Here is a 27,784-nt window from a genome sequence, read left to right as displayed (position 1 = left end):
ATTTTAAATCTAATATCAAAGAACGTCTTTGGAAATGACACCATTACCAGTGGGATTGCAATCCCCCCCCACCCCACCAAAAAAAAAAAAAGGAATTTAAAAATAAACATTTAAATAGGCCTTATTAAATCACTCTCATATAAAAATCTCTCTTCAAAAAAACCAAGGTCCCAATTCAGCAAAGTATTTAAGCATATCCTTAAAATCTTTCAGGTCTAGAAAGCCACACAAGCAAGCACTTATATACTGTTGAGGCTAACTGGAATAAAGTATGTGCTTAATGAATAAGGATAGACAGTTGAATTGAGATGCAGGTGCAGAAATAATTATCACATCACCTCAACAGTCTGCAGTTTTTTAGATCTTCTCTTGAAAATCTAACTTCTGGCACCACAGCCTAGAAAAATAGTCATCAAGCTCTGTTCAAATCTGGCTGCTTTGCAGATCAGTTCACTTTAAAATCCTCAATTACAAAGAGAGGAGGAGGGGGAAAAGGAAACAACTGCCCCACAATAGCTGAATATACAGTGTTAGTTGACTCCACCATTAACAACATACAACAGCAACAAAGAGTGCTTCAACTTCTTTTATCGCCAGTGCACCAGCTGAGTGTTAGGGATGGCAGGTATTTGACAATCACAAAATGGACAAAACAGTATTTAGAGGAAACATCTGCAATTACTGAGACAGACTAGGTCACTAGCACCTTTGAAAAGATTTGTGAAAAATGCATTTTCTGTAAAATGTTTCCAGAACATTACAGAACCACACAGCCACCTAACAAATTAAGGTTCAGGAATTGAGTGGTTCCCAATACCCGCTCACTGAAGAAGGTGATTTTGCATCCATCAGCTATTCCCTAGTCTGTAAAGAATGCACAGTCTTAACTTAACTTTCCTACATTCATATAAATACATACACACACAAAAAAAAAGCCAGAAAATCTATCCAAAGCTTACAAAGTGTAAGAACACAAAATAATCTTACTTGGTTTTATTTAATATTGTTTGTTACTTCAGAGGGGGAAATCTAAGCTGAATCACTGGATCTAATTTTTATTTATCTCAGCCACGCCATTTAGATATTAAATGTATATTTATCACTACTGTTGACAGCTCTTATAGCTTACCTCTCCCAACAGCATGGACAACTGATGGGCCAAAACCCCGGATTTGGAATCCGAGTCCATCTGCAGAGTCAGGAATCTTCACTGTCCTGATACAAGCAAAGATCCAATATGAATGTAGCTAAAGGTAGCATTTTGTTATTCAAGATAAAAGTGGACAGCAATATGTAGCTAACAAGGGTGTAAGACTCCACACTTTCATTCAATTCACAGTTTCAGATTCAGCACCATTCATATTCCAGATACTTTGCACTTCTGACATCAGAAATAAGAGCAAGCTGAGATGCCGAAACCAATCAGAGGAAGGCAATACTATTTCACAGGGAAAATTCAATATGCTAACTATGACCAAAGCATCACCACAGCTTTAAAATTCCTCCCAGAGGGACTGTGATTTGGGTAGGCTGCCACAGCACAGCAACGCTGAAAGCCCTGGGAAGGCAGGCACTCTCTTAGCCAAAAGGACAGAGCCTGGGGACCACAGATCATGGGAGACCTTGTCAGATGGGCTGCAGAAGAATGCACAGACTAGATCCATATTAGAATTTGTTAACATCTAAATGTCTATCTACTTGGTGAGTTTTATTGAAAACATATTTTGTCACAGTTTTCTGAGCAGCTATGCAAAGTACTGAGTTTTGTAAAGCAAGAATTGCCTACTACTCTTCATATAACTTGTAAGCACATTGTGCTACGCTACCGTTTGGTCTAAATGCAACAGTAGTAAACCTACTGACAAACATAACCAACAAACACACAGTTCTGAGAATCAAAATTCACATCTACTCCTTAAAATGAAGCTGAGCTTGCCCAAAGTAAGTTAGCATACCCACATGATATCAGCTCAGGTTCCAGAAAAAGCAATACAGCTGCATTAGCCCTTATCAGAGCTAGTTAGGTCACACATAACAGTGCACTGATTTAACTTTGCAGCCTTTACTGCCAGAGCCACCTCTGTTATTATTTAAGGGATCTTTGCCCCAAGCTCCGTTTGCCAGTACAAAAGCAGACAAATTCAAATTGATGCTGAAAAGTGATTTTAAAATACATTTGGACTGTAATAAACTTGATTTACAGGTAGTTTTGAATAATACCATTGCATCATTTCTTGTACTTTCTTTTTTTTCTGGTATACATAATGTTTAGCATTTGGAGACGATTATTAGCAGAGGTGAGATCCAAAACCCACTGAAGACTATACATTTTTTAAAAATATTAGAATATTCTTGAGATGAATACATTTTCATTTGAAATACTTTCATAAGTATAGCATCATTTAGTACACTTATATATTAACTAAGGTTGATAAAATCTATATGGTTTCATTCTGAAAATGCTTTATGAACATGCTAATGAGCTATGAAAGACCATCACTGGCAGTTGAGGCTAAGAATTTAGGAGAGAAATGACTCTTCTGCCAACATGGTTGTGCTAGCAGCAGCTCCTGACAAAAAGCACGCATCACTGAAAAACAAATTCTTCAGCTCCTCTGAACTCCTCATTCACTAGATCATCTCTGTCAACCTTGAAATTCACCCACATTTTCACTGGCAAGTTGTGTCAGAAATTAAACCAATATCTACATTAAAGAAAGGCCAAGATATGCCTTCTACACTTGCTACAACACTATCATCCACTGGTTTGGGGGATTTTTTTGTTGCTGTTTTTGTTTGTGGGCTTTTTTGGAGTATCAGTCCAGATGCTCATCTTTATGCCATATTTCCTTCTTTGCTCTTTTCCTCTTTCTGGGTGCCATTGTATTTCTCAAGACACCTTTGCTTATTAACAGGAGAAATACGTCTCCATTCTACCGCTGAACCAGAGCCATTTCAAAGGCACTCTGTGTGTGCTATCTGGTAACAGAGCATGATTCCTTCTTACCCTGCAAAATTTGATCAAAATTACTCCTGACCACTGTTTCTTACTCTCCTCTTTTTATGGTATGTATAAACTAGTAACAACTGCATTAACTTTATTAATAGACCTATGCTCATTTACATACTTACTGAATTCAGCCATTAGGCCTCACTTTATATTTCTTTTATGTAACAAAAATTGCATTCGGGTAGGAATGGTCAAAACTGCGTATAGAAATGCATCTGTACATAACGATGGGGAACTGTTTACACAACCAGCACACAGGCTGAAGGGGCCCATTAGAGTCCGACTTCTGTCAAACCAGTAACTAATCACCAGAGGAACTTGTTTAATAAATACAATGAGAGATAAGTGATCAAAACTGTCCGTATAGTCAAGGAAACTTCATTTAGACTTGTGGTTCCTGCATGCATTTGAAGTGGCAGAGCTGATGATCTAAAGTACTTGTGTTTCGCTTTTGCTGACTGACAAATGTGATAAAATCAAAGCAGATCAAATTGCCTGATTGCACAAAGTCAGGTTAGATACAGCATTTAAAATAACTTCACAGTAGTGCTGTCTGAAGTTCCACTGGTCTTTTAAAATTCACTTCAATTGTAGTTTGTAAAAATCCCCCCAAAGGAATGACAACTTACTCCCGTGGTTTAGTGCTCACAAGAACCCGCAGGGGCTTTCTGCTGCTTAAACATGATTTCAGGAAGCAATCCACTTCACTGAAGGGTCGCAGAAAAACCAGGTCACCGTTAATGGCAAAGATTTTCTTCCCAACTTCCAAGCCTGCCATCTAGAAAACAATAAAAGTTGTGTATATGTTTGCCTTTTATAACCATTAATATTATGTTTTCTTCTGCTGGCATGCAACCCCAATAGGAATAAAGATGTGCACATTTCTTTTACATTCTTTATGCCTCCTTCATATACCATGCACAAAAGACCTACACCACAAAACACTTCTAGAACTGGTTAAATTGATACGAAGGGTACAGTGAACACTCACACTGAAGAGACCTAAATACAAGACCTAGTCTTAATCAAGATTTTATGACAGTATTACAATATCAGTCAGTATTTGTAATAATTAACACAACAGCTTTATTGAGCCAGTTTGGTTTGGGGTTTTTTTATGACATTACCTAATCCATCATTCTCCAAAGGAACTAAAGCTTCTTTTCATAAGGAAAGACCTGATTAATATTTTCGTAAGTGAATATTTATGAAGTTCCAAAACAAAACAATATCCTTAAACATTTTGTGGCCTTTGAGGCAAAGGTATGGCAAGCCAAGTTGCATACAGTTTTTAAACTCTGGTCTAACAAGAAAGGAACCATAACCAGTTGGATGGCGGGAGTACACAGAACGGCTCAGGGCACAGGCTAAGCTTTAGCACCATCTGAGATCATGGCAGAACCTGACTGCTAGAAATCACCCTCAATATAGCTCTGTGGCTGTATTATATATTATTGATTTGCTGTATCTATTTTTATCTTAAATTTCTATTCCACCACGAGATTTAGAAAGGCTTGAAATGTAGGTCCAGATTTTTTCTCTCATGGAAGAGACTCATTCTTTATGTTTAGATGTATAGAGATTCCCATGCAGTTCAGTAGAATATGAATTTACCCAAACAGAATCTAAAGCAATACTAACAAACAGAAAGGCTGTAATTCACTCAGATTCTCAGATTCTAGACTTTATCCAAAGCTTGATACATCCTTTATTATGAAATACATCAAGTGCAACTCACAGACTAGCTTTATATTCATTTCATATTCCTCCAAAAATGTTTATTCCATTCATGATTAATGTCATCACTGGAATATTATAAAACATATAAAAATAAAATGATAAATTTTATATCACCACTCAATATGTCAATTTACCTGAGCAGCAAATGAATGTTGATAATGGTCAGAGCAATATTTAAAAAAAAAAAAAAAAAACAAAACACCAAAATTAAGGGAAAAAAATGGAAAAAAAAAGATTCCTACCCACAGCTTTCTTGGAAAGTTGTCACTGTCACCTTCTACTACTATAGATTTTCCTAACTGGTGTGGAAAACACACATCTGTGACCAAGTGAATAAAACAGGGAGGATAATTTATAATACTTGATACCTCAGCATTTGATCCTCTCTCCACCACTTTAATAATTGGAACCTTATTTTTATCTTCTAAACCAAAACCGTAAGTGCCTTCATTAGATTTAATCTGAAAAATAAAATTGTTCAGAAAGGCATTAAGAAGAGCTAAAGTATATTCCCATTAAATAACAATACACGCTGCTAATATATTGTCGCTACAGCAATTTTTTTAATCATCAAAGCATACAATCATTGGGTTTCACTCACCAGTAATGACTTGGCTATGACATTTTCCACTACCTTCAGATCATGTTTCATGAGTCTGTGCTTCATATTTGACCCTTCCATTTCTTCATCCGCATAAAAACGGAACAGCAGTGGTTCATCCTTAAATTCGCTTTTCTCTAACACTGTATGATACAAACCCACACATATTAATCCTTTTTTTCCTCTTAAACTTTTGAATATCATGTCTTTCATGAACCATAAAATGTTGAACATGCATACACATATTACATGCTAGCAAACTATTTTTGTGTGTGAATCTAGGGAAATCTTAATTTTTAACATAAACAACAATTTTCACTTAGATCCATCACAGATGGGTATCACTAAGCTCATTTTCAACTACAACATCTGGATTCCACCAAGCTGAGGAAGACGCATTAGCCTGAAATGGTTTTAGTGAAAATGGCAAGCACAAGGTTTTTTCCTAAAAAGGGTTTAAAAACATGATTTTGAAAAGTTCTGCTGGACAGCTGCTGGAGATGCTCAGCACCAAGTTCTGGGACTCTCCAGGTGGTAAAGCACGCCAGGTTCAGCATTAGAAATGGGTTTGGTGGGGATGTGGAAGCAACTAGAACAGCAGACGGATGCAGTTTGTATATTTAAAAATCAAAGGAAAAAGAATGAACAGTGCCAGAGGAGAAGTTAATTCTCCCTCCTTCTCTAAACAACCTGATGAGAAAATAATTTCTTCCTTTTTTTCATTTCAGTAAATGACCTACTGCTTCAATCCTTTCACTGAAATCCTCCCCCTGATGGTATTAAGTTTCACCTCATTTTTGGTACTGCACAGATATCTGGTCTCCTCTCCCTTCCTCATTGTTTGCTGCTGTCCTTATGATTTTCTCATTTTTCTACAGTCCACTTTTTCCTATTGTCACTACTTCGCTTTTCTAAAGTAATGCTTCTCCATGCTTTATTCATTCCCCCAAAAATGTCTCCTTTCTTTTCTACATATTTCCATATTTCCTAAGTTTTTATTGCCTCATCTGTGCAAACACGTAGTACCTGCTTAAGAAATTTCTTTCCAAGTGGCTAATAAAACTGCCCCCCCGAAATCCATTAGAGGATGAATTCTTCAATATATGTTATAAAATTAACTGAAAATAACTTTCAGGGTATACAATAGCTATTTTTTTTCTTCCAGATTGTAGCATAGGTCACTTCAGCAATACAGTGAAAGAACTTCCTATCCCTTCTATAATCTTTACCAGGCCCTGCATTTCCCTCCAAATATGTAGACAGCATTAAACAAAAGGTAAGAAGGTAAGTATAGCTTGTACAGAATGTATTTACTTACCATGGTGCATAAACCCATTATCACAAAGAGCTACACCGAATATCATAGCTTCCTCCCTTGTCCGGCAATCCCCCTGTTAAACCATATCGTATTTTTTTAAATATATTTTAATATAGCAGCAAAATGGATACTATGCACAATGGCATAACCTCACAGGGCTGGCAATGGTTGTAGATTACATTTACCACAGCCATCTTTATATGCACATTTATAGCATATATACAAAACAGTATATACACGTTTATCATAAAATCATAGAATAGTTTGGGTTGGAAGGGACCCTTGTATGGTATACCTCTTTATAGTTACAAATAAATATGTAAGCATTTTAGTAACACTACATTCTCCATAAAAATTGAACATAATAGAATCTAAGAGTGTCAAAGTTTTTAACTTTTATTTTATAAAATGGGTGTATGTTGACTGAGTGAACAGGATAGCCCCTTCTTGTTCCTAGTTTGCTTAAAATAAAACAGAACTGATAACAGCAACTTGGTACTGACTTTTATCCATCTAGTTAGTAATTTAGTTTTTCAGAGCCTATCCATTTCATTTTAAGCCATGAACAATGTTACATGCTGAATCACAAAGCTAAGTCTCATTAAAACATTTAAAGTTCAATTGCAAATAGGGAAGATAACCACAAAAGGGATGAACAGCATGGCTGCTGACAGCTGATTTCTGTTTCTTTACTAGTTTAAGAGGATTACACTTACATGTGCTGATTTAATAACCCTTACACAAAGTGTCTACATGTTATTCTGCTTAATACATCACTACCTTTCAAATTAGAATTGAAATGCAAAACATACATAAATCCAAAGGTGTATACTTGCCTGTGCAATCAACCAGTCTATGAGTTTGTTAGCCATGACCACAGATTTGTAGGTTCTCAAGTGATAATCTTTATCCCTGTTCAAAATAAAACAAAACAATTTAAGAAAATCAAACAAAAACTCAAAAGAGCCTAACAGAAAAAAACCCTTGTATTTTATAATCAATTTAGTGCAAGCATGAATTGAGCATTTTGTAATGGTTCAGAAGCTGCCTCTGGAGTAAGAAAGCAAGTCAAACCTTTCAGCGTAGATAGAAAGGAGGAGGCTGACCATACCTTACTTGGGTGATAATGTCACTGGAGCATAAAGGCAGTTGTTATGTTACAGCTGGGATTCTCCAAATGAGGTAATGGAGTGTGAGTAAAGGAGTGTATTAATATATACAGTATGCATATAAGCCTATCCATCAGGACCTAGAATGCTACAAAAGTCTCTAAAAAAAGGTCATATTGAACAGAGTTTGCAGTCATTTAATGATTCAGTTATGCTTTTTGTCTTGATAGCCCTTCAAACTTGTTTGATTACTCCAAAGTGACCTATCTTGAAAGGATGGGTTAGGTTCCTACATTCAAACACAGTATCTTCAGATTATAAACTTCTTCTGAATGACTCTGTAAGGATTTCCCAATTGGACTCACCTAATTACTGGGGTAAACAGACTGTGAAGACGACAGTACAGTCGTACACCCTGTTAAAGAGAACGAGGAGGTTAGTTAACCACATGCTCACACCACAGAGAACATAAGAGGAACGGATGCAGTGAGGAAGCCTATATGTTCTAAATGCACTTCATTTAGACAGTAAAAAAGTATGTTCAAATTTCTGTCTATTTCTGTATGCCAAAACTTAGTATTTCCAGATAACAATATTGATTAATAAATTATGAGAAAGAAAACATTTCCAATCTAACCTCAGCTTCACTGAGACACATGCAAAAATTCTTAGTTTTAAGGTAGCATTAAAAAATTCTGAAGGTGTAGTATTTTGAAAGAAAAGTACACAAAACCTGAAAGATAAAGCAATGTTTCCACAAGGTTTTCCCAGTCACTGGTTGCTATTCTACACACAAAGTGAGTAATTAAAGGAAAAAACACTGCATTTGATTATACGCATCAATACTTTACTTACAAATTGAGATTATAACTAACCAATAAACTTAAAAAAAATGCAAAAAGATTCAAAGATTGGGAAAATTTTCAAGCAAAAACAAAAAATAAAACATTTGGAGGAGTTTAAGAAATTACCATCAGAAAATTTTATGTAAACAAAGAAATCACATTAGTATTACTTAGCAGACTATCAAAAACCAATTATGTTTATAACATGTAAGAAGAACCATGTATAACAATTAAAAGTTGTGTCAAATCAGATTCCATCCTACCTTGATGTGCCTGGTAGTTCAGTATTGAAGGTTCTTCTAGATATACCTTACATTAACAAATGCCAGCAGAAAAGCGAATGACAACAGTAATGTAATACCCAAGTGCTGACATTTTCTATCGCCTCAAAATCATGAAACGTTTCAATATTAATGAGTTCAAAGGCAACTTCATTCAATCATTTTGTTATGCTCAGCAGCATAGATGGATAGCACTCCTTATCTGTGTTTAAACATCTACATGACTGCAGATTTACTGCCTTGTTAAGGCACTAATAAAAGACATTCAGATTTAAGAGAAAATTAAAACCATTTTTCTACATATAGCTTCACATCTATTAAAATGGACTGAAAAATACAACAGACTGAAACGCCAGCTTTAGAATCACCCAGAAACACAGGCAATGCATCCTGCATATGACACCATGAAATAACAAAAATAAGTAAAAAGTAACTAATTTTGTATTAAAACATGTAACAACAAGCCAAAATCTTCCCTTACAAACGGAAAACTGAATTTGAGTCACAGAAATATAGACAGGCAAGTGTGAGGGGATGTTGTTTACCCTAGCATAATATTTTACATTAGTTTTCAAGCAGAACCTCCATTTCCTGTGCGTCCTTCCTAGTAATAGCAACTACTCTATTCTGTACCTTAGAGATCACATCCTGCATCTCGTTTCTGGGGTAGTATGTTCCATCATCGTATCGGAATCTGTACAGCATGTGTTCAGGTTTGAATTGGTGCTTATCTGTAACTACATTAAAAAAAAAAAAAAATATCATGTATTGTTAGGTGACTTTCTGAAGAAATCAACAAGAGAGAAGAGGGCCAGCATAATTTCTTCTAATGACAGCCCATTACACAGCAATAGGTAGACTTCAGACAGGGAGGGCAGGAAGTCCAATGAGATCATCTGCCCTAAGTTCCTTTATGTCACTGGTGACAATATTTTTCACAATATCTAAGTAGTCCAGAAGAAACCAAACAATTTCAAGTCATGGGGCAAAGCGTAAGAAAGACAAACAGGCAGGAAACAGCCTGAAAAATTAGGCATTCCAATCTTTCTAGTCTTCAGCACTTTTGCAAAGCTTATCGACCAAACAGCCAAATAAAGCTTCTTTTGCAACTATTCATATTATCGTTCCACATTATTCTCTGTTCTAATTCTTGCTGAGGGCAGTCTCAGATGAGACAGTAAAGATACAAACCCTCCACAACACATCTGACCAGTCTTGCACTGGGGAGGAAGGAGTGAGGGAACATCTTCCTCTATACATAGCCAGCTGAAAGTCTTAAGTGCAAGAGACTGGCAATCATTATGAAGGTGTTGATAATCCACTTCCCCAAAGACCCATGAAAAAGGATCTTAACCGGTCGATTTCCAGAGTTTCACAAGATTCCAGCAACAAACCTCACAATTTCAAGTGTTTTGTCAAAACAGTCATATTGTATGATACAAAACTTCTGGAAACAGTACTACAGCAAGTCTTTTTGAAAAAAAGCTAATTTATCTGATGGCCGAGGACAGCACTAGGCACTAGCACCATCCTAGGATAACTGTCTTGTATTAATTACTGTTTTGCTTGCAGACGTAAGCTTCAATTTTTAAACTAAATTTGCATGTCATCAACTGATAAAGGAGGGTACTGTAATGTCTTCATTAATCAGAGTAACAGGCCTGACAGTGTTAGGTAATTCTTCTGTGCATGCCTTCCTATACCAAGTGATTAGACCACCATACATTATTCTCTTAAAAAAATTTAGTTAGGCATCATAAACTTTGCATAGTAAGGTGCCTTCTGTCTGCATCGTTTCTCATGACCCTTCAAGCTCTTCAGTATCTCCACACATCATCTGATATATGGACATAAAAACTGGACTTCATATATTAAGTGGTTTCACCAGTGTCATGTGCAAGAGCAAAATAACTTCTTCACCTGTATTTGATATATCTACTAATAGTAAAGCCCAGGACATTATTCCAATTGCCTTGAACTGATGGCTCATGCTAAGATGATTATCCAGAATAACCCCTAAGCTCTTTTACGTATCATTGCTTTTCAATACATCAGATACAGACTACAAAATTTTCATATATAATGCCTAGCATAAGTATCTAAATGAATGTTAATGGATTGTGATGGTTTAACTCAGGAAAAAAAAAGCTATCTTCTAGTTCTGTAATTAAAAAAAATTTCCTACTGTTGAAGAAAAAATATATTCCACTAGATTAACATACATTAAGAGTTTCCAAAACCAGCAACTACAGCAAATAGAAAAACCACCACCAGGACAGCACTGCCTAAGGCCAAATTGTTCCTCACTGTTACACAGATGCACTGGGAGGGGAATCAGGCCTATAAGCACCTTTCCTTTCTTGCATGCCCATGATGAACAGAGCAGGCTATGCTCTTCAAGGAACACAAGCACTGCTCTGTCTTTGCAGCCCCTACTCACACTCAGTGCACCAGAAACTAACAGAACAGGTCCACAGAGCTGGCATATCCTGAGTTTCAAACACTTAAAGCTGACAAAACACTGCATTCCCACTAAAATAAGGAACCCCAAGTTGTTTTGCATGTCACTCCGAACAATGTACCTGCATTTTGTGTTGGAATAGATTTATATGGCACACACTAAGAAAAGGGAACTGATGAAGATTTAAACTGGTCTTTTCTTTTACTTTTTTTGCCAAAATTTTTGCCAATTTTGACTCAGATCAGTGCACCAGTCCAAGAAACCGCACCGCAATGTAAATACTTATTCATTTTAAAACTACATGATAGTCAGATTAATTTTGTAACTACAAAGCTCCTTGGTGCCTTGAGAGGAAGCTTCCATCTCTAATCAGCAACAGCAAGTGACTGGACAAAGCTTCTCAGCCCATTGGCTGATATAAGTCATTTCAGATATTACAGAATGCCACCAGGTGGATTTAAAATAGCAACATACAAACAGATTTTTCCCTTTTGCAAAACTGGAGGAAGGAAGAAAAAAAAAAAAAAAACCACAAGGAAAACCCATAACTTTTCTACTTGCAAAAGTTCACACATCAGGAAGTAAAACAATGCCCATCACAACATGGGTCTGGCATTGCTAGAATGAAGCCCAGCACAGTGAAAATAATGACCAGCATAGTGGATATGCAAAGTCTAACAAAGCCCTCTATAACATTTGCAATGTGAATAACAGCCAAAATTTCCTTCTCCCTTGCTCCCTCTGTGAAAACAGATGGTTCATTCAACTTTATTTTAAGAATTCTATTTTCACTGAACCACAGCTGGATCCACTATTCAAAGAAGCATGGCTGGCTCACATTTCTATGCTCTAATATAATTACCCTTTTATCTCATGAAATTACACAGTATTCATTTAACTCTGTATTGAGAAAGTCTATGAGTGTATTTGGGATATAAATTACAAGATCAGGAGAAGAATCTTTGGCAATAGAATCATTCCATTGAAACAATTCTGTGTGTGTAGTAAACATAATAGCATCTGACATTTGAATGATGGTGGAGGAAAATCATGTAGACTGACATTAAAGAATTAAAGACTACATGACTACTGATGAATAACTGTAATGTTTTTCCTCCTACTCCACGTATGTTTAAAATGCACACAGCTAAGTGGCACTCTGTTACTCTGCTTTCTTTCCCGTCAAGGACACTGAAAACATTGTGGCAACGAACTTAAAAAGCTGGCTGTAGTATAAAAGCATTAAAATGTATATTATCATTGATTCCATCTAAATTTCCACCCTGGATCCATGCTGGAACAGTAGCTAACTTCACAACTGTTTCACTATTTGGGTTTTTTTTAAGTGACTGTACCTATTGTAAGCCAAACATGCCTTCAAAAACAGAAGTTTCTCCAGTTTGCTTACATGGTCCTGTTGGACTATTCCTTGTAAAAGAGAAAGAAATGAGGACCTGCTCTAGTAAGAGAAAAATGTTGCGAATGCAAATTACCACCAGAAATCAAACCTTCTTATTGGCTCAAAACTGAACCATTTCAGTGATACTTCTCTCCAGAATGAGCTACACACAGATAGCTGACTGAAAGTTTCAGCATAAAAATACCCATTTTAGTAACTACACAATGTAGTGAAAATAAGGCCTTAAAATTCAAAAGATTCAGCTGTTGGGTTCTAGGTTGCATTCCACCAGCTCCCTTTGTAATACCTAACAGATGAGCAGACACACTTATGAACAGCCAGCTGTGACACTCTCTTCTACAATTCTTAGCTGAACATGTATCCCTAAAAAGCCTGGCCTTAATAAAAGGCTTAAATCCTTAAAAGCAGTCTACCATTCTCTCTGCCCCCAGAATTTATTTTTTCTTACAAGAGAACAGGAATGTTTCTCTAGGTCCCTGTTTGCAATGTTGTGATCCCAACAGCATAGATGTAATCTGATTAAATCAATGGAGCCTCTCCCACTAAATCTGCTAGGCATGGACAATGGCCCCATGAGGTCCCTGCAAGGATATAATGCAGATTCAACAAGCTGTCTCGCATTAACAAGACCATCTTTTTGTCAAAGAAAATTAAGTCCACTCTAATTACAACAATTACCTTGAAAACAAGTAAGTTAAAACTAATTATATTTACCATGATGGATAATGCCATTCTCTAATAAAGCTTGGCCAAGATGAACACCTTCTTCAGATTTGTGTATCTCTCCAATTTCCAACAACCAGGACACAAATTCACTGAAATAAAAACAGATACAAAAAACAAACTTTAAACATCATACTGCCAGTCCTACTACATTTCCCTCTCAGTTACTAGTGTTTCTTACTAATGTAGTAAGTGATTCTTAAGCCTAATGATCTTCAGAATGTCAATACTACCTTTAAAAAACCCACTCATTTCAACTTTTTTATTATTTCAACGTAAATACATACGGTTTCCCTTGAGATGTCTTTTCTGCTCAGAAGTTTTACCTGCACGAAGTTTACCTTACACATGGTGAAGACTTTCCATGTTTTCTGGGATTTCCTAAACTAGCATAGCCACATTTGACCAGATGGTCAAATATAAAGGCAATCCCAGGCATACCTACTGCACCTGCCCAGGGCAGATATGCCATGAAGGCAGAACATTAATCGCAGTATGATAGAACAGTAGGCCTGTTACTTCCAAGGTGTGTCAGGCACATTGACATCCTGAGCATATACACAAAGTATATACTGCATGTGCAGGAAATGCCTGGCTTGTATAACAATAAACCTGACACAGTTCAGAGACATTGAATTTGTATCACGCAAGATATCTGCATGTGTGTTACAAATCAGAAGAACAGTGTAGTGAGGTAGCGCAACATCCACATTCACGGGTTTTAACTGGTGACCTAGGGACCAGCAAAACCATACTTCAAAAGGGTCCACTTCAAAAATAGCATAGAAAAGCAGCCATTTGATGACAGGTTTAAATGTTTCACACATGGCTCCTCACCATGAGTGGATTCTTCACCTGCTTCCAACAACTTCACTGAGGAAACATGATTCAACCACGACTCAATCTATAATCTTATTCCTGGTTTCAATTCTCATCAGCTATGTGATTTCTGACAGCACATGAAAATCTCCCAAGTTTCACTTCCACTTTTGGACCCAGTGGTATCTTCACTACAACGTGTTTGTGTAAAACAGTCACTGTACTTTATAAAAATACTTTCCATACTTAACTGTCTTACAGTCAAATGAAATAAGTGATCATCCCTCTGCCTCCCAAAATAATTCTTTTGTCATCTACACATTTTTAGGGTACCTACTGCTTTCGCTTCCTCTTGCATTCCATCTTCTTAAGCCATAGGTATAATATGGCATTATAAAGATCCTCCTCATAATAGGGGTAAATATTTAAACATGTAAACTTTCTTTACTAACTCTGTCCCTGACATTCAGGCAAGAGGAGGACAGAAGCAGTTTTAGAGACAGAGATTTTTTAAGTAACAAAGCAAATTTGATACTCTAAACTAGGCATTTCAGAGACAAAATGCATCAAACAAGTTGGGAATTATTTCTTTAAAGAAACTATTTTATTTGGTGCATTTTCACATTTTCAACATGCCTTTGCAGCCTTGTCCCTTTAATAAAGCTACTTTGGAATACAAGTACACATGCATAAATTTCAGGCAGACCCAATTTACATTTTGGCTAAATTCTAGGAGACAAATAGGCCTCACAGACATTACAAATAAAGCATGGTTTCTGCAGAATCCCAAAGAAGATTTAAAATGTGGTTTTAGTTTGTTAAAATTCATGCTATAAAATGCATATAATACCTTCCAAGAAAGCATTTGGGGAAAGTGGTTAATTTCCTCTTCCTGTCTTTGATGAGATTCCCTTGTTTGCACATCATTTTGTACAGTCTTTCTCCTTGCTCAGAGATCATCACCCAAGTGTCCTGTTCCATGCCCAATTTTAAACCTGCCAAAAATGCATTAAAATTTTATGAAGTGATATTGCCATTATATTTCAGTATCTTCCCAAAAACGGAGAAGCAATACCAATATTTTACATACAAAAAAATGTAAAGGAACTGTTTTCCTTTTTTTTTTCCTCACAATAAAGTTAAACCATGAACATCTGATCTCCACAAAGCATAATCAAATGATATCTTTAAGTTCCTCACAGTGAAGTTAAACTGTTACTATTCGACATCACCACTGATATTGTAGTAATAAATACTAATGCTGTGATTTTCAGACTTCAGTATATGAACATTTGCAAGGGAGTCATCATGTCTTCACAAGTTTAAAAGAAAAAGCACCTTGCTTTTGCTCTTACCATGTGATAATAAAAAAGTTTTCACTTAAAGGAAACTTTTACAAATTTCCAATTAATAGTAACTAGTTATCTGTTATGCATTTGTTGGTTTCACACAAGATTAATTCACCCCTTTTCCACAAAAGCATATACACAACTTGATTTTTATTTGCTTCAGAATTTTTACAACAGCAGAAAGCTATCAAGGGTTTTATTTCAGTATTTCTTACTGGTTTATTTTTTCCTCTTCCTCTTCTTGAAAAAATCATTAAGTTTTCTGAGTAACAGATGATCAAAACCAGTTTTTGTTGACTTATGCATCCTACCAGCCATGTACAGAAGCTTGTGCTTCCAATGAATACCACAGACCTTAATATCCCATGTACTTTCTCAATAAACAATTATTAATTCTGGACAAAACCACATATTTCTGGAGTGTCTTGTATACATGCTCTCAGTTTCTGTTCAGATTTTTACATTTTTAAAACTCTAACTGTACATATTCAATCTGAGTAATAGTCTGCCACTTCTTTAATTCTGAAAATATCACCAGAAAAAATGTACCTGTCATGAGAAAAAGCTAACAATGTGTTATGGTTTGCGTGGCACGGGTTTTGGTAGCAGGGAAGTGGCTGCAAGGGCGGCTCCTGTGAGAAGCTGCTAGAAGCTCCCCCGGCTCCAAGTCAGACCCGCCTCTGGCCAAGGCCAAACCCATCAGTGACAGTCAGCCTCTGCAATAACAGATTTAAGAAGGGGAACCTGTAGCGAGCAGGGGGATTGGAATGTGAGAGGAACCCCTCTGCAGATACTGAGGTCAGTGCAGAAGGAGGGGAGGAGGTGCGCCCCTGCAGCCCGTGGTGAGACGGCAGGCTGTCCCCCGCAGCCCACGGAGGGGAGCAGAGGCCCCCGAAGATGGCCGGGACTCCATGGGAAAGCCCACACTGGAGCAGCCTGTGCCTGAAGATCAGCCCACCGAAAGGACCCACGCCAGGGAAGTTTGTGAGGAACTGCAGCCCGCAGAAAGGGCCCACGTTGGAGAAGTTCATGGAGGACTGTCTCCCATGGGAGGGACCCCACGGTGGAGCAGGGGACGAGTGAGGAGTCCTCCTCCCCCTGAGGAGGAAGGAGCGGCAGAGACAAGGTGTGGGGAGCTGACCCCAACCCCCACTCCCCGTCCCCCTGCACCGCCGGGAGTAGGAAGGAGAGAGAACCAGGAGTGGAGCTGACCCAGGAAGGAGGGAGGGCGGGCGGGAAGGTGTTCTAAGATTTGGGTTTACTTCCTAAGATCCTTGTTTTGTTTTGATTTGTAGTAAATTTATTGATTTTGTTTCTTCCCCAACTTGAGCCTGTCTGTTGCCCATGACCGTAAGTGGTGAGTGATCCCTCCCTGTCCTTATCTCGACCCACGAGCCTGCCTTCATATTTTCTCCTCATCCTGCCGGGATGCCGGGGCAGGGGGAGTGAGCAAGCGGCTGTGTGGTGCTTTGTTAACAGCTGGGCTTAAACTGCGACGCAATGGTATTGGACACAGATAAGAGGACTGTCTCTCATTATCCATGAACCGGATAGTGATGATGCCACACAAACAGATAAAACCTGATGCATACCCAGGAAAAGAAAACTTAACCAATATACTACTTTTGGAGCTTATAGGATGTTGATGCTTTTATTTGTATTGACTGTTTGAATTAGGTCACCCCAGCATCATCAGCCTTAAAGATAATCACCTTTTATGTAAATTTCTAACTTGCTGAATGCCTCGGGTGGTTACAGGATAGCCCCAAAATGGACAGAAAGACTTCCTAGTAAAAAGCTTCCAATTTAGCCTGATTTCTCCTAGCAAGAAAATACGATCTATAAAGTGGTCCTAGTTGATAATTCAATTACAACCGCCGAAATCTCTGCTGAAGTACTTCACTCAGGGCATTCTGTCCCTTTTGCTCAGCTTCTGCTATATGGATTCCAAATAAAAGTATAGGTTGAGTTTCTCTAAGTACACTGAATCTCTGAGTCTCCTAACACAAACAGCCCAGCAAATCCCAGCTACATGGCACACTCAAGCTGTATTTCTGTGCCTCACCCCTGCTCCACATGCTGTATTTACATAGTCTGGAGATCACTGCATTCTGCCATTCCGTGTGAGATGTGGGGTCTACAGCACTGCTAGGAAGCGGTGCACACACAGTACAACCAGGAGGGAGCCACTCACATGAGCCTCGCTCCTAGCCTAAGAGATCTAGGAAGTGTATTCATTTGATTTAGCTCATCTCAGACTTGCGAAGGAGATAGAAAACTGTTCTCACATGTGCAGTCACTTCAGTGAAATTGCCTATATATATACACACGAACAGGCTCCATGTCATATTAAGTAAACATACAACTAAAGCATCTTTACGTTCATGGTGAATGGGAAAGTGTTACAGCTACATTTAGATACAGTATCTGAATCCTAAAAAGATAGCTGTTTGGTTCCCAAGTCATTTGGCAACTTGATTGCAATTAAGTTGATGCATCATGCTTTGCAAGAGGTGTTTATACAGGTATTTTGAAAAAAAATCACTGTGCTGGAGGAGGTGAATAAATTTATAAGTTGATAGAGTAACAGAGATATTCAAGAAACACTTTTGAAGATTCTGTGTTGCAAACTGAGTCTAAGCACGTACCAAATCCTCTCCTCTTTCTTTCATGGTTGTCTCCTTGGTGGCAAACCCACTGAGAACACCAGGAGCTGAAAATTTCACCAAATCATAGGATGCTAAAATACTAAGACATGGCTTGAAGTTGGGATGGCTACCTCAGACCTCACACTTGGCAAGTGTTAGCTCAAACTCACTTCTACTACCAGCTGCTCAATAGTATAGTGTGAAATAGTAAAAATACATCAACACAAAATACTCCTACTCTTTCTATTTCTTACCTAAAGGTACCAAGAGTCTAAGAGAGACAAGAAACTTAACAGTGAAGTGGGATTTGTTAAAAACCTTTGTAGCCAGTTCCAGACAAGGCCCTATACCGAAGCAGACAAACCTGTATTTTGTTGTATTTGACGCCATCTCTACCACATCGCTTTTTCATTTGTTATTTTTAAAATGTTGAGTTTTTAGACTTCTGAGGCATCTTTTTAGCTTTTCTACTATTAATTCCTGATGGCACTATTAATTAGCCAGTGCTCAAACACCCTAGTTGAAACTCTGGTCCGACAGCAGATGATCTGCAAACATCCAGTATTCAACTTTAAAAGACCAAAGAAAGTATTATTAGTCTCCATTTACAACGCAGGCACAAAACAATGGCTACTGCAACAGGTGACAGAAAATCTGTGCAGACCAGGAAAAGAATCCCAGATCTGACTACAAGGTCCTATTTTCTTTCAATACCAAGGCTCCAAACATCATTACTGATTAGGATATTTTAGCTTGCGAATGAAATTAGCTCCAGAAGATGATGATGCATCATCTTTCCCTGGTTCTACTTTGTGCTGGGTTCACCTTGAATACATGAGGTTATTCGTGGTCACATTTGAGATCAGGATTATATTTCATCCCAGTATCCTTCCACCTTAATTCAGTTATTCAAAAAGATAGTGGTTTGCCAATGGCAATTCCTTACTTTCTTAGGTAGGGGAGAATACATCAAAGACGGGGTTGCGGGTATATTCTGTACCATTTCACGTTGGATCATCCGCATGAAGATCCAACACAGAAAACCTGCTCATTTCAGTGACTCAAATGGCCAGTCATAAAAGGGAATCAATGCATACAAATCCCACAAGCTATTTAGTATAGACCTTCATATACCACAAACCATAACAGTACACAGGCCTCAATGAAATCATGACTGGAATTTATACTGGTTGAGAATAAACTGTAAAATCATACATTAAATCATCTCCCCATTTCCAAAACGTCATTCACTAGCAGCATACATGATTCAAACCATTATGGCCTTCCCAGTAGAAGTTTGATTTATTTTTTCCAAGCTGGTATTCATAAACCTTCAGCAGAACCTGACACCACAAGTTTGCCTAGCAGCTGGTTTTGCTTTATATCTCAACATAAAAATACACTATGGCTTTCTGGCAAAGCAACACAAGGAAGTTTATTAACCTACCTTTTCTTCTCTCTCGTTCCTTCAAAATAGCCTCCAGCCATTCTTGCTTCTCTTCAGGGGTTTTTGCCATGCATACAAACCATTTGTTCTTTGCTGTGTTGTGAATCTTCCAGCCATTAATAACAGTGTGGCCGCTGCTGTGATAGTCAGCTGGGAATAGATAAAATGGCTTTAAGGGCACCAATTCTTAAAAAAGCAATAGTTGTTTAAAATTATTAAGAACTCTTATCATTACACATAAAGCTCAGGAAATACAGAATACTAAAAATGAATTTAAAGTTATCTGTGCTGCTTGTGAACCATATTGTAACTTAATAAGCTGTACTTTTAACTTTTAGTAAATAATGTCCTTTTTAAAATGTAACAGCAAGTTGCCTAGCATATGGAAGAAGGTATAAACTCGACACTAAAACAGGCAGAGTCCTATTAAAAGAACAGATCACGGTACTTGGAGTACTTTTGTTCATGTTAAACTGTAATAAATAATTCCTTAAAAAAGCAGCATTGTGGTTTTGCCCCTTAAATTACTCAGAGCTGCTGTGCTGATTGAATGATTTACTATTAAATTTTAAAAAAGGACTAAACATACAATGGGAAAAACACAATTTCCATTTGACAAGTAAGTAAATCATATATATTCGATGTATCTTTACTGGTTACCTGAAAAAAGAAATATCTATACTTACTTGTTTAAACAAACTGAAATATAATACAAGATTTACTCTGATTTGAAAAAAAAATGCATTAACCAAATGCATAATTTTTGAAATATGTTCCTAACAACTCTATGTTGCACATTATAGGAGAGAGGTAATAATTGCTGATGTTCTTGGATATCTTGAACTTCTGACTCTTAACATGTAAATCACTATGCTATAAAAACCAGACAATTTACTACTTATTACTCTAATTCTATAACATTTGATTTTAACATGCTAGTCCATAAATCTTATTCAGAAATTAGGTAAACAAACTTCCTCTCCAAAACTAACACCCTTGAATATCCTTCACTAGGATTACATGCCTTTCCTGGGGGAAAATTTGTGAGGCATAAATTCCTCATGATAACAAATATAGTTTTTGCATAAAATACAGATTAAAACTAGAACTAGCAACTACTGTACAAAATATTAAGAAAATCAAAGGTCAACATTTTCTCACCACAAACTTTCATTAAGAGGAAAGGAAGTCCTAGGGCCAGCCCTGAACTACTACAATAACTACAGGGCTTTCTACTTTGCAAATACTTTTTCATAATTCAGCCCTGTTTTGTATAATGAGATGGGATTTTCCAAAACTGAAACGCTTGCTGAAATGCTTGCTAAGATTTATCATAAATCTCAGCAGACATGCTAGTATCCTTTCAATAACTCTGCATTTTAATTAGATGGAAAGCAGCCAAGCTTTGTATACTGGGCTGGGAAATGTCAGGAACTACTAGAAAATCATGAGGCTGATGGCTAATTTCTAAAGCAACAAAACTTTCTAGTACTGAAAGTGTATAAGAAAGTGCAAGCAAGTCTATGATGGGGAAAAAAATGAAGTAATTTTTGCAACATCACATTTATACTACTTACTTATTTATCATATATTTATTCACATAACCTATGTGTAATATCCTTTGTCCCTTTAAAAGCACTGTTTCTTGAAAACTAGCCATCGTATCATTCAGGCACTGTCAGAAAATCAGAGTCAAAAGTCAGGGAAAAGAAAGAAGCCCCAAACAAGCTCTCAGCTGACAGACTGCAGCCCTTAGGAGGTAAGAGGCAGGAGCACTACTGGAGGAAGGAAGGTTAAGGTCCCTTTGTACTATTTAAGCATATACTTATAAACGTTGCAATATGGCACTAGCTGCACTTTTTTGTTTATTTATTAAGTTAGTGTTAATACATATAAAACTACAGGGTGATATTTTTCCTGTGGTCTTTGTTACCACATATCTATCATCACAACACCCATGTTATGTAGGCAAATACTATGATCTCTAATGCAGTGAACCCTAGCAGTTAAAATTGTGGCCAAAAACTTAAAAAATGATGGCTCAGATTCACAAGCGGATTTAGATCCTCTCATTTCACTCCGGACAGAAATTTGATGTAAACTTAGTAGTTTAATTCAGAAAAAATGGCTCATCCAGCCACTTGAATATCTCAGTGTAGAAAGGACATTTTAAACATACAGCGTCCTTGGCATCTGAAGGTCTGTAACTGCAGGGCCAAGAGGGCTGGCAGTTTGACCACATTTATCTCATGCCACTACAAACTGAATTCTGTGAAAAGCCCAATCACCTACCTAGGTACTAAGACTGCCTAATGTATACAGGTAGCAATGAGGTCAGGTGGAGGAAAATGGGTAGCTACAGCCCAATTTTGCAATAGTAACCCACTCCTGTGATGCCCAGCTTGACCAACCTCTGCCTTTAACAGCAACACCCCTGCTTTCTCTTTGGCTCTCTGTGTTCCCCATGACTACAATCGTCCAAGGCTCCCATCAGCAATTTCTTTTCCCCAATACACTCATGCCCATAGTCTCCTGAAAAGCATTTCTGCATTACACTATCATCCTATTTAAACTCATACCTTCTTCAGACTAGCTATTGGACAAAATCTGATCAAAAGCTGCAGATATGCTGGCTGGCCAGCCACAAGGTATGCACGTTCTGACTGGCTAGCTGCACAGGATATATACACACTCTTCACATGAAGGCAATCACAGCTGCCAGTCAGGCTAAACAAATGATTTGCAAACCTGACATGATAGTTACAGAAAGAAGAGGAGCATGAGACTTCAAGTTGCTCCATGCGAAGTCTGAACAAGCATGCTTAACAAATCATTAAGCCTCTGACTTCCCAAGAAAAGGTGATAAAAGATTACCTCATCTTCTAATGGTACTTGGTAATAAATTAAAGCTTGTCATTTGAACTGCAATATATTGTTCAAAATTCAAGACTCAAACCTTTGAGAGATGCATAAGCAGCAATTTGTTACAGCCATATACAACAGAATTTTTTTCTTCCCTTAAAAAAAAACAAACAGAAATCTCTGTATTGAAGTACTTCTAAGTTTCTCAGACTTTAGTTAGGAGCACTGATGCTCAGAAATACCAAGGAAATAATTGCTGCATAATATCAATTTCCTTCCTCTGCTGTATACTTTTTGATGCAGTCTCTGGTTACTATTATCATGTAGTGTTTTTTCTATTTCATGCCTCATTTCAAGACAACACGGGACAGAACTAAGATAGTATAAGCAACCATAAATCTGGTATTTCCTAAGTCTCCAGTGCTTGTCTTCATAAACTGAGTAACATTCATTTAATGGCTGGTGAATGCCTTTAGAAATACACTTTTCTCTCAAAACTGAATTTTAAAAACCGAATACAGAAAAAACAATACCATCACAATATATCCACCTTTGTAACACTTGCAAGTAGCTGTGTAGCCACATTGTTTTAAGAACACAAACAGTCTGCCCTGATAAGTAATATGCATTCCACTTTAATCAGTGCAATCAAAAAAAGGCAGAGTGCTTCATGATGCTGAAACAAAAAAGAAATCTTACACCAATGGTAATGCTCAGCCCAGGCCTAATTTCATGAAAGAAAAATTGCTTTTCAGAAAAACCTTTATTAATTTCTGTAGGCATGTCATTAGCATGACAATAAACCACACTGGGAATCTGTTTTCCTATTTCTGTGCTTTTACTTACAAACAATGAAGACCACATTCCTACATCTATCAACGCTGAGAGCAAATGCTCTCAGTTACCCTGTTCCCTGGAGCTCTATGGTTCCTTATACCAAGTGAGCAGAGGATCCCAAAATCTACAGTAAAAACCTCTGGAAGTATCATCTAGATTCAAAAGTCCTTAATGTTTATAAAGAGCCCCATGAAGAGTCCATGAGAAAGAGTCATGCATAGATATGAAAATATAAGCACTCTGCACTCAGAGCTTCCACTCTAAATTAAGAGTTACAGAAAGTGATAGATGATTAAGGAGAATAAAATAATACCATACCAAAGAAAGCACATGCAAAGCTAACGTGAATGAGGCTTAGACAACCAGATTACTATACTTGGGAATGAGATGAGACAAAAAGAACGCAGCAGAATAGTACCGGGTTACAGTTCAAACACCGATGACTACAGGAGATGAGAAACAAGACGTCTGGGTGCAACAAATAAGAACAGTACAGAAACCAAGACAGAGGAAAGTTAAAGAAGGGCATCATGATCTGAGTGAAAGAAAAAGTATCATTGTGAGGAGAGTGAATACACTTCTGACTAAAAGGAAGGAAAACAGGTTGTTTTCTTTTTTTTTTTAAAAAAAAAAGGGAAGGGGTGGCAAGAAAAGGGCAGAAAGGTGCCACAGGCCAGGGAAATAACACAGATATTTCCGTATTTCAGAGAGAACCATAGAAAGTAGGGATGAAATAGCAGTAATTACAAGAAAAAATTAATTTAGGATATTGGACAAACTGAAATGGAGAAGGTGGAAAACGTGGGGATGTGAAAAAAAAAGCAGGTAAGAATAATCATAGAATAGTTGGGGTTGGAAGGGACATTTAAAGGTCATCTAGTCCAACTCCCCTGCAATGAGCAGGGATATCTTCAACTAGATCAGGTTGCTCAGAGCCCCATCCAACCTGACCTTGAATGTTTCCAGGGATGGGGCATCTACCACCTCTAATAATCTAGAAATCAAAATAACCAAACCATTAACTGATGTCTCAGAAGTGTGGAAAGGAGGACAGGTTTTAGAAATGCTGCATATATAAAAATGACAAGATTTGATATGGCTTAGGAGAGCAAGTGGGAAAGAAGCATGATAGCCTCCAGTACTCTATGCAAGGCTATGGGAAATGGGGACAGCAGTAAAATTTCCTGTGGCTGGAGGAAATTAGACTACTGGTGTCTGGAGTGGAGACGAAGACCATTTGCGCTTAGCCAAATTATACTTGAAGATTCATTGAGGAAGAAAGCAAACAGGCAGGAGGGAAAATGAACAGTGTGAAAGAGATCAAGGACTGGATAGCTAGAACAAGCAAATGAAGAAAGGTAGGACAGATTTGAGAAATACAGGATAGTCATGGAAGGAGGAAGGAAGAAATATTTGCTAAAGCCAACACTAAAAGCGTGGCAATATGTGGGATCAGAACCAGTGAAAGAAAATGTTACAGAATTCTTGGAATACTAGTCAGGAAGAAGATGGTGAGTATAATCCTCTGTGGCCACAGAAACATCAAAAGTTACAAGTAAAGAGATGCTGTCTTAGAAAGTGACATAATGGAAACAGGAAAACTGTCTTTTATTTCTAAAGCATGTATAAGGAAGATGAAGGAAAATAAATGAAAGGTAGTCAAATAATACATGACACAAAAGACTGAAACACTCAACTCTCTTTTTTGCATTAACAAAGCACTAACTGAGATTTCATACAAATAAAACCAACAATTGGGTAGGAATACAGGCCAGAAAAGGGAAGCAGCGGGACATAGAATATTGGATAAATTATATTCAAGTCATAGAATCATAGAATCATTTAGGTTGGAAAAGTCAACAAAGCTTGATGAAATTCGCTACAGCGTACCCATAGATATCTCTAAATCACTAACTAAATCGGTGGGCCTGGTGAAGGACATAGCCCAAAACAGATGTCAAGGAGGTCTTACAAAAAATGTCCAGTAAACAAAGAGAATGAATCAAGTGTGACACCATGGTGCTCTACCTTATGTTCAGTATTTTCCACTAGTTTTATCAAGAGCTTAAATGGTTCAGTAATAACATTGTTTGTTCATAGAACCAAGGCAAGAAGCATTGGAAGAGCTTTGGGGAAGAAGACATGAAATGAATCCTAAACGTTTAATAAATTGTGGAAATAGATTAAAATTCAGTACAGACAAGAAAATAATTATTAGGACCTACTCTCAGACATTAACACAGTATAAGATATAATGGGATAGGCACCAGTACTGCACAAAAGGATCTGGTGTGGTATTCTGGAACACAAACTGAAAAATTGAAAAATAAAGCTCTCAGAAGAGCCAAACAATCCTGGGATTAGTAAAAAACATCCCACGTGCCGCACTACAGTAATTATTCTGTTCAACTTGGCACCAGTGAAGTTTCAGCTCTCGACCCCTTGTAATCCAAAAGATGCCAACAAACTGAAAAAAAAACCAAAACAAAACTCCAAAGGACACAAAAAGTAATAAAAACTTAGAAAACACAACCCATGACAAAACGTTGAAAGACATGAAAAGAAGATACAGAGGAAAGACAACAGCCTTCCAATAAACTAGTTTGTTGCAATAAAACCAACAGTCAAACTGTTCTCCAAGTCTACCAGTAGAACAAGAAGTGAGCGAACTATTTTGAAAGCAAGCAACTCAAGATTAGGGGAAAAAAAAAAAAAAAAAAAATCTTAATTTTTAAGAAATATTTAACTCCTATGAAGGATTTCTATGAAGCTTAAGCTGTACAATCCTTGTCATTAATGCTCAATTTTAGAAAGAAACTACAGTAAGAAATGCTTGGAATCCACAGTAGATGTAGGGCAAATCTAATGCTATTTTAAAATCAGAAGTAATATATAACTCACAGAAATTTCCTCCAGACCTACGTATTTGCAATGCCACTGCAAGCTTCCCATATTATTTTTTTTTAGTTTTACATTAAAAAGCCCAAAATATTTAAACGTTTCAGGTTTTCTTTATTAATTGTAAGGAAATAATAATTGTTAAGCTCAAAGGTTAAACTCAAATTTCTAAAACAAATATTGACACTTCTGTCAAATTCAATTCAGGAATACTTTGCGTTTTCACTTTTCTAATATATGTCAGGAAAATTTCAAGCAATCATATGGATTATATCCCTAAAGGTATTAAAAAAAACCCTTCCTTTTTTCTTAAACACTTATGTTACAACATCAGCATTCATAGTGTTTCAGGTTTCATTCCAACAGAGGTAAACTTTTCCATTTGCTTTTACAAATATATCACATACCTAGGGATAACCTCTTAAAGAGTACTGGAATGCTGTAAAGTAAAGTTAAACATGTGATTTCCGTTGAGCAATAAATGTCACCTTATTTTATTACTCTGTTCATGTTAGCATAAAACAGTCATCTATGACCGCCCAGCTAATAATGTATGAAAGCAATAATGTGTCACAGAAGCAGAGTTTTCATATGAGCATACAGCGCTTTTGAAGTGGCAACTTTTTCTAAGTACAGGGAGCACCCTCCCTTCTCAAAGAAATCATGAAGCCGCATTTGATTTCAGCATCACAAAAGGCTGCTCTGTAAGTGAGCAACACAAATATACTCACCTGTTCCATCATCTACATTCTCTACTTCCATCACTTCTGTGTTTATTCTGCCCCGAAAAAGGTAACGGTGGCCATCTGTAGATGCTTTGCTGTTCTTCAGTCGCCTGATAAAAGAAAGAGCAGATGAGCATGTCATCCACCACATTTTTCTATGTTTCTGCACCGCTACCTGTACATGTAGCATTTATAGACTACTGTAAAAATCAAAATACATTTATACATGTGCAGTTGAACTGTGGAAACCACTGCTGAATGGGACACTGCTGATGCAAATGCAAAGATGCTACCTCTGGTAAGAGTAAGCTGCAAATTGCTGACAGACATGAGAGTTTATCAGGAAAGTCTCACTCTGTAAAAGCTCTGTTCCAACGCTTTGGTACCTATACGCCACTGTTTGCCATCAAAGACAAAACACTGCATTGGGACGATCTTTTCTCCTAACTGATGTAGTCAAGAAATTCAACACAAGGGTAGCATGACTGAAAAAATGAAATAAGAACACCTTTGGATATAAATCTTGACCTACACACATTAGCCTCATAAATGGGATTTATGCATGGAAGAATGAAGACAACATTCTTCCTTCCTCACATAAGGGTTAACCAAGAATTGTAATTAAGAATTGCTGAAATTTTGTGCCAGTTTCACAGCGATATATTCCAAATCACTTTGCACGGCTATAACT

The 27,784-nt window shown here is 37.3% G+C and overlaps 1 protein-coding gene across 3 annotated transcripts in view; it reads right to left on the bottom strand.

Annotated features, from left to right (window-relative positions):
* The window catches only part of PREX2 (phosphatidylinositol-3,4,5-trisphosphate dependent Rac exchange factor 2), a 189,763-nt gene that overhangs the window by 88,685 nt on the left and 73,294 nt on the right, over positions 1–27,784 (bottom strand). For all 3 annotated transcript variants that reach the window (XM_069779486.1, XM_069779487.1, XM_069779488.1), the window contains exons 9-20: positions 27,100–27,203; positions 19,772–19,921; positions 15,178–15,322; positions 13,500–13,600; positions 9,538–9,641; positions 8,144–8,193; positions 7,506–7,581; positions 6,670–6,742; positions 5,352–5,494; positions 5,119–5,211; positions 3,640–3,788; positions 1,130–1,215 (exon numbers count right to left, since the gene is read on the bottom strand). In XM_069779486.1, the coding sequence (XP_069635587.1) occupies positions 1,130–1,215; positions 3,640–3,788; positions 5,119–5,211; positions 5,352–5,494; positions 6,670–6,742; positions 7,506–7,581; positions 8,144–8,193; positions 9,538–9,641; positions 13,500–13,600; positions 15,178–15,322; positions 19,772–19,921; positions 27,100–27,203 (1,274 nt within the window). The remainder of the gene's footprint in view (positions 1–1,129; positions 1,216–3,639; positions 3,789–5,118; positions 5,212–5,351; positions 5,495–6,669; positions 6,743–7,505; positions 7,582–8,143; positions 8,194–9,537; positions 9,642–13,499; positions 13,601–15,177; positions 15,323–19,771; positions 19,922–27,099; positions 27,204–27,784) is intronic.

The sequence above is a fragment of the Haliaeetus albicilla genome, chromosome 3 (assembly GCF_947461875.1).
Source record: "Haliaeetus albicilla chromosome 3, bHalAlb1.1, whole genome shotgun sequence".
In the NCBI taxonomy this organism is placed as follows: domain Eukaryota; kingdom Metazoa; phylum Chordata; class Aves; order Accipitriformes; family Accipitridae; genus Haliaeetus; species Haliaeetus albicilla.
Note: the sequence above shows the minus strand (reverse complement) of the source record. Positions and strands in the feature narration are given on the sequence as shown.